Below are 8,252 nucleotides of genomic sequence, written 5' to 3'. Positions count from 1 at the left end.
TGCAACTTGCACTCTGCCTTATGGCTAAGAATGAATTCACATAACAGGAGGGTAGGCAGCCCAAGTTGACGAGAGAAGCAATTAATAATCGCACTTATGGAACCAACGGCCACATGCATCATTGTTGCCGTTTGCGATTTCTGAATTGCGAAAATTAAGGAATCGCAATTAAGAAATCGCAAAAGGCTATGCATCAAGAAATCGCAAATTTTTTTGCGATTTCTTAAAATTCCTTAATTGCGATTCACAATTTGTGAATCTCAATTAAGGAATCCCTTCCCATTGATTCCTATGGGCCTAGAGGCCCATAGGAATGAATGGGAAGTAATTCTCAATTTGCGATTAGCAATTTGCGAATTGCAAATTGAGAATGCAATTTCAAGGGTGCAGGGGGGGTCCAAAGGACCCCCCCTGCACCCCTGAAATATAACTTTAAGTGCATTTTTCACACACACATGCCCCAAGGGCATGTGTGTGAGTAAAATTAAACTTTCAAAAATGCACTTTTGTGCATTTTTGAAAGTTTTCGTAAATTACCATGAAGGTCAACTTCATGTTAATTTACCTCTCCCTATTTGCGAATTCTCAAATTTAAAATGCTCAAGCATTGCATTTAAGAAATCTCAAATTGCGATTTCTTAAATGCAATTGCAATTTTAGAAATCGCAACATGATTGCGATTTCTAAAATTGCGAAAAACATGATGCATCCCAATTTTGTCAATTGCATTCGCAAACGGCCGAAAATTGCGATTCGCACCGTTTGCAAATGCAATTGACAATAATGATTGTGCCCGCAAGTCTGGATGCCGTTGACTTTCGATTAAAAAATTAACTATTTCAAATATGTTTATTTCATGTAAACACACCTACCATAAACTATTTTTAATGTGTACTAAAAGTTATGTAAGAATGAATTCTAAATAATTTATATTGTTCTAAAAAAATTGTAAGTTCAAAATGTTTTTTTAAACGTAATAAACCTTTTTTATTATATTTAATTTTTAACATTTAATAAAATATACATATATTTTTAAAAGTCAAGATAAGTAAATTTTTCTTAACAACACAATATATCATATGGGGATTTATTTTAAATTTTTGCCTCCACTGTATTTCATCAGAGTGTGAAGTAGTACCTGTGCGTGGACATGTACTGTACTGGTAGTACTCCAAAACTTGACTAGAGTATATTTATGACTGTCTTTGCTCATTTTTCATTATGGTACCCTTGAAAGTGTAGTTTGTGAATAGATATGGGCTTACTGCTTTTGTTGGTGGGTATCTGTCCCTCACTAAACCCCTCCTTAAAACCCCCTTAAGCACGCCCAGCCTCTCACAAAACCCTTCCCTTTGTGTGGTAGGTATTCCCCATTTCGCAAACACTCTCCTCCCTCCCACATTTACTGCTAAAACATAGGCCTAAGTGTATGGAGACCTCTACAATATGGGCGGTGATCTCCACACAGACAAAATAGGAGAGGTAGAGCTTTCTGTACATTGGTTAGTGAATTTAAATTTGTAGTGTTTGAGTAGTGATACTGTGGTACTTCTAAAGGTACTACAAGCTGCAGCTCGAGAATGAGAGGCCACCCCCGCGTCTAGGGGAGGGGGGCCTTTAGTGGGCATTCCGTGCCCGCCCCTGTAGGTAAAGTTTCGATTCTGGGGTTGGACGTCATGGGGAGGGTCTCGGTAATGCGAGACTCTTGGTGGGCGTCCGAGGACCCTCCTTCCCAAGGCGATAAGGAGAGCAGCACCCCGGGAAGTAGCCCTCTTTCGTCTCTCGCCTGGGTAGCAGGAAGGCCAGCCAAGAAGAGTTGCGGAGTCGAGACTGGTGGCTTTTGTTTTTCTGATACACAGGTGAGAGGCCATAGCGTAGCGTAATGGGGGAGCCAGCAGTAGTGGATGGGGCCGGGAGCCTCAGGTTCGGGCCCTTGTGATAGCGCACGTTTAGTCAGGAAGGTTTTTTCATTGTTTTCCCGTTTTTTGTGGCAAAGTAATAATGCATGGAGAGTTGAATAAACCCCCTCGTTAAGCCTTATGGTGGGGGTACCGAGCAGTGATAACGCAGGCTGAGCGGGTGCAGGGATATCGGACAGGCGGAGGGAGGGGTGGTCCCCCTTTTCAACCCGCGTGGCGTGCTGCGGTGCGAGTTGGCCTGGGGTTCACATTAGAGCACGGTTCGAGCCCCGGTAGGGATGCTGCGACATCGTCACAGAAGCATGAATGAGTAAAGATAAATAAGGAGAGATGAGCGCAGCGTGGTGCTGGGGCGCGATGTTTAAGGGAATGATTGTATGGGGATTTACGGAGCGCATTTGCATTTGTGGCGGTAATGGTTTTTCACTTTGGGTTCGATGCCGATTAAGTATGGCACAGTGAAACGATCCTGGTAGGACAGCAGAGCGCAGATCATTTGCTGCACGGTATTACGGCAGAGATGTGGAGGAGGGGGAGCCAGAGCGCGATGTCAAGGTGATGGATGGGCTAAGGGCTCCGAGATAGGTATTCAGGGTTAGGAGACGCGCCCTGGAGGCACGGAGGGGTGCAGCTTGAGGGCGCCGCGTATACAGGGCGGCAGTTCACATTGCTGGGCACATGGGAGATTTCATTATGTGAGAAGGGAATTTTAAACGGTATGCAGGGTGAGGGAATTGGCATTTGGATCACAGAAGCCGCTTCTTCATTCAGATGTATTGTCTTTCGGTCAGGCACACATAGGGGGTCTGGCCATTTCACGGGGAACATTGCACCGTTACTCATTTAACAGCATCTTAATTCGGTGCGTCAGATGCCCACTCACAGACAAGCAGCTCTTTTTGTAAATGGATTGGGGGGTGGCATTATTCCCACTTTTTGCCAGCCTAAGTCATAGAATTGCAGCAGCGCAATTATGTAAAGGGCTTTGAAGGGTTTGGTGGTGTGCAGGCAATGCGAGTGGGGCTGTTGTACATCAGAGGCGGATATGGTGCATGGGTCCAAAGGACAGGGGTGGCGCGTAGTAGGTTGTGCGCCAGTGCAATACCGGATGGAAGGGGCAGGCATGTTGGGACTCATTAATGATTGTATTTTCTTTCTTAGTAGGTAAAATGCCGCCCAAGCGGGCACGGGGGGGCAAGGAGGCCCCGGCATCAACAGAGGAATTTCGGTCATTGGCGGCATTGTGGGAGGTCGCAAAGAAAGGAGGTATCGATTGGGCGCTGAGGACCCTATCGCAAGATGGGGGTGCGAGTGGGCAGCAGGAGTCCACTTTAGCAAAACGGGTACGGCGGACGCCTAGTCGCTTTAAGGACGCTCAGCAAGAGAAGACCAAGCGGGTCTCAGGTCAGCGAACGACCGTTCCAGGTGAGGCGATGGCAGAGGGCCTGCCCCTGGTGGTCAAGGACACGATGCGGGTGGCGAGCGTAGGCGAGACAGCTGAAGCAGCAGAGAGTGGGTTGTCGCTTAGGGAGGGGTCGACACAGAATGCGGTGGTGGCCAGGGGGGCAGCCCCGGATGGTGGGGGGTGGTGCCCGTTGCTGCAGTGCGGACCCTAGTGGAAACAGTTCAGGCCCCGGTGGTGGCGACACAAAATGGTGGGGTGGCTCAGGTTTGGGTCCAGTCAGGGGGTGTAGTACAAGCACCGATGGTGATGGCTAACACAGCTCAAGGCCCAGTGAACAACGCAATGTCAGTGGGGGCGGGGCCAGTGTCTCCAACTCCACCCGCTGCGCCGGTGGCACCGTCGCATGCTCCCCTTATGCATAGCCCAGTTTTATACGGCTCGGCATCTTTGGCAATGACTCCGTCGGCAAGTATAACTTGGCACGTGCCGGCAGATACAAGGGAGAAGATCTTTAAGGGGGAGTATGTGGATGTGTTTGATCTGATTAATGCAGGTGTGGTCCCGGGGAAAACCAGATCGGGTAAAGATGGGGAAATGAAACAGAAGAAGGTCTGGGTGGAATGGTCATTGAAGAACTGGGTGACTGGGTTTGCTATATATGCAGCAATTATGGTGGAGCGGTTCCCCGCATTGGCGGCACAGTTGATAAGTTACATGGCATTGATTCATGGGGCGGCTTCAGAATTTCAGGGAACGGCATGGTTGCAATATGACACGAAATTCAGGCAGATGAAGGCGGTGAAACCCGACATAGCATGGGATCAGCGCAAGATTAATATTTGGCATGGGGAATTTTATTCAGCGGTACCAACTAGCAAACCTGCACATTCCTTTCGAGGAGACAAGGGTGCCGGGGAAAAGAAACAAGCATGCTGGCAATTCAACAAGAATGAATGTAATAGAGGGACGGCTTGTAAGTTCAGGCACATGTGTTCCTTCTGTGGGATGTTTGGCCACCCAGAGATCAAGTGTTTCAAGAAGGGCGGAAAGCCTAAGGAGCCCCGTCCTTCCCCTGCAGCTCCCTTGCAACCAAAGCCCCGCCCTGCACAGTGAAGTTCGGAACCTGCCCACGCCCATAAAGCTCCCAGTATTAACCCATCTGCTAGCGAGGTATGAGAGGGGGTCAGAAGCACAATTCTTGTATGAAGGTTTTAAGTACGGTTTTCACATTCCCTCGGCTGCAGTCCCATCCGCAGTTCCTCCCCGCAACCAACGGTCAGTGCTACGGAATCCAGAAGTAACGTGGGAAAAGATTAGCAAGGAGTTGGCCCTGGGGAGGGTGGCCGGTCCTTTTCAGACAATGCCTAGGCCGGACCTGGTTTGTTCTCCCCTAGGGCTAGTTCCGAAAAAAGAAGTTGGAAAATACCGTCTCATTCACAACTTGTCAAGTCCGGCAGGTGGGTCAGTCAATGAGGGTTTGGATCCAGAATTGTGTGCAGTTCGTTACACCACCTTTGACTCTGCTATTCAGAAATTGCAGCTGCTGGGGGGAGGGGCTCTGATGGCAAAGGCTGACATTGAGTCGGCCTTTCGCCTTCTGCCGGTCCACCCGGAGGACACTAGGTTGCTGGGATTCACTTTTGAGGGCAATTTCTTTGTGGATCTATGTATGCCGATGGGTTGTTCCATTGCATGTGCAATATTCGAAACATTCAGTTGCTTCTTGGAATGGACAGTGCGGGAGTTGATGGGCGCGCGAGAGGTGGTGCATTACTTGGATGATTTCCTGTTTATGGGGCTGGCGGGCGCGACCGATTGTCAGGAGGCTCTTGTGGGTTTTCAGCGCATGGCGGGGGCCTTGGGGGTGCCTCTGGCGGTGGAGAAAACGGAAGGACCGACAACCCAGTTGACATTCTTAGGTATTGAGATAGACACGGTTGAAGGAGTGTGCAGATTACCTCAGGAAAAAGTTAAGGCATTTCAGGGGTCTTTGGACCAATGCTTGAGGGCACGCAAGGTTACTTTGCATCAGCTACAGGTGTTAGTGGGTCAGTTGAATTTTGCACTCCGAGTGATACCTATGGGCAGGGTTTTTTCCAGGAATATCGCCAGGGCGATGTCAGGTTTGAAGGAAAAACACCATCACACTAGGCTGACAACTGAGATGAAGGATGATTTGGTCACGTGGAGGGATTTCTTGGAGGATTTCAATGGGTCGGTAATATGGCAACAACCGGCGCAGGACAACAGAGAATTGGAACTTTATACGGATGCAGCAGGTAGTGTTGGTTTCGGGGCAGTGTTAGGAACAAGGTGGTGTATGCAGCACTGGCCAGCGGAATGGTTTGAGAGGGGGCTGGTCCGCAACATCACATTTCTGGAGTTATTCCCCATTATTGTGGCTCTTCAGATATGGGGCATTTTTCTGGAAAACAAAAAAATTGTGTTTTGGTCTGACAGTATGTCAGTGGTTTTGGCGGTGAACAACCAAAGTGCCAAATGTCCTTGGGTGCTCCGTTTACTGAAAGTGCTGGTGCGGGAGTGTCTGCGGCGTAATGTGCATTTCATTGCAAAGCATGTGCCAGGCGTGGTTAACACAGTAGCTGATTCCCTGTCTCGTTTTAAGTTAACAGAATTCAGAGCGCGATGGCCGCAAGCAGACGCTCAGATGACAGCCTTCCCGGAGAGCCTGTGGAAGCTTGGTGCCCCATTGCTCCCGATCTCATAGCGGCATCGGTTGCTCCCAAGACTAAGAGTAGGTATGAGAGGGATTGGCAGGTTTACAGGGCTGTTTTGCAGAGCAAAAAGGGTGTGGGAGAATTTACACCACAAGGGGTGCTCAGTTTCATAGTTAGCCAGAAAGATGGGGGAAGGTCCCTGGCTCTGGTACGCAGACAATTATCAGCAATAGCCTTCTTTGCAGGGATAAAAGGGGTGACGGATCCCACTAAAGACCTTAGAGTGAGAAGGGCCATGAAGGGATGGGAACGATTGGTTCCAGGGGAAAAGGATTCCAGGAGACCGATCGATTCCAAAAGGTTGGTGAATATCTTGGGGGCGTTGCCGCAGGTTTGTTGGTCGCATTATGAGGTGCAATTGCTGCAGCTAGCATATTCATTAGCTTTCTTTGGGGCATTCAGGGTATCAGAGCTAGTGCCAAACTCTAAGATGGACAGACAGGGTGGGATCGCCGTTGATGATGTGGTGATGGCAGCGGGCTTGCTGCAGGTCAGGGTACGGCGGTCGAAGACAGACCCACTGGGAAAAGGAGTATGGGTGCAACTGAGAGCAAGCCAGGGGGCGGGCTATTGCCCGGTGATGTTGATGGAAAGGTTCATGCAGATGAGGCCAGGATGTGAAGACAATAGGCTGTTGGTGCATGAGGATGGTACACCGTTGACGAAATTCCAGTTCACGCGAATATGCAAGCGGGCTCTGGAATTGTTAGGAGAAGACATAGCTCATTTTACGTCACATTCATTCCGTATTGGGGCAGCTACTACAGCAGCGGAATTAGGACTATCACCGGGTGCTATCAAGAGAGTGGGCAGGTGGAATTCAGCGAGTTTCGAGCGCTATGTGCGACCACAGCTGGTATAGGTGGGGTGGTATCCTCAACAGGTTGGTATTTACCCACTTCTCTCTTTTGTATTTTGTTTCTGGTCTCGCTTGCAGGGGTGGCAAGCCAGAGGATGCAAGTATGCTGGTGTGGAGATTCGGTCATATGCAGAGCGGGGAATTGGTTTGGAGAATCTGGGGTGGACAAGACGCAGAGGGCCCTGGGAATGGTCCACAACTGGTTAGGTTTGGAGGGCCTGCGGGCTGAGGACGTTTCAACTCATTTGAGGAGTGCGCTCAATAAAGGTTTGCCTATTCCAGATGTGCTGGTTATTCATGTCGGGGCTGAAAATATGGTCCCAGGGGGCAGGCGAGAAGCCAAGGAGGCATTATTCTCTCTTCTTACTTGGATCAGAAGGGCATTGCCGGACACAGCAATTATTTGGTCAGAGGTTCTCACTCGGAGGGAGTGGGGGTGCGATGTGCCGGCAGCAGCAATGAACACGTCAGTAAAGAAAATGAATAGGGAGGTGGAAAAGTTGTTGAGGGGTTCACAGATACTGGTTATTAGACATACCTTGCTGCAGACATTGACCTCAGATGAGTATCGGACAGGGGGGGTGCACCTGACCAGGGTAGGTTTGGAGGTGTTTGTGCAAACAATCCTGGGGGCCATTATGTTACACCCCGGTAGAGTGGCAGGGCGTTAGCATGGGGGGAGGGCAAGAGCGCCAGTGGGGCTCCTTGCCCTGTGGCGGGGTCCCTGATAAGAGAAAAGGCTGAGGGACTCCTTTTGGACGGAAAACGGTTCACCCTGGAGCAGGGGAGGCAGTTATGGCGGCTCTAGGCTGGCGGGAGAGGGGGCCGTCCTGCTGGTGGTCCTGGACTCTCTGGCTCTACCCTAGTAGCTGGTGGCTTGGAAAGGGGGTGGTGTTGTGTCCTGCTGGTACAACACTCCTCTAGAGATGCCAATTTGTATATATATGGTAAACTGTGGCGCATATGTATGGGCGCAGCATTTATGTGTGAATTTAATAAATGGTAAATGTGGGAAGTTTTACCCACAACTGAAATGGATTTTGGTATAATAATAAAGCTACGCAGAGGACACCAATCAGTTGTAAGTGTCTCACTGGGAGAGGGGTGAGCCTGGGGTAAAGAGCGAATGGCACGAGATATCCCCACTATGAGAGGCCACCCCCGCGTCTAGGGGAGGGGGGCCTTTAGTGGGCATTCCGTGCCCGCCCCTGTAGGTAAAGTTTCGATTCTGGGGTTGGACGTCATGGGGAGGGTCTCGGTAATGCGAGACTCTTGGTGGGCGTCCGAGGACCCTCCTTCCCAAGGCGATAAGGAGAGCAGCACCCCGGGAA

The 8,252-nt window shown here is 49.8% G+C and overlaps 1 protein-coding gene across 1 annotated transcript; it reads left to right on the top strand.

The window, feature by feature from the left end:
- The first annotated feature begins 5,970 nt into the window (after window positions 1-5,970).
- LOC144769165 (integrase/recombinase xerD homolog) lies at window positions 5,971-6,924 on the top strand. Its single transcript, XM_078653179.1, has one exon. It carries the CDS (start codon window positions 5,971-5,973, stop codon window positions 6,922-6,924), a length of 954 nt encoding a protein of 317 aa, XP_078509305.1.
- Window positions 6,925-8,252: the final 1,328 nt, after the last annotated feature.

Source organism: Lissotriton helveticus, chromosome 7 (genome assembly GCF_964261635.1).
Source record: "Lissotriton helveticus chromosome 7, aLisHel1.1, whole genome shotgun sequence".
NCBI lineage: Eukaryota > Metazoa > Chordata > Amphibia > Caudata > Salamandridae > Lissotriton > Lissotriton helveticus.
Note: the sequence above shows the minus strand (reverse complement) of the source record. Positions and strands in the feature narration are given on the sequence as shown.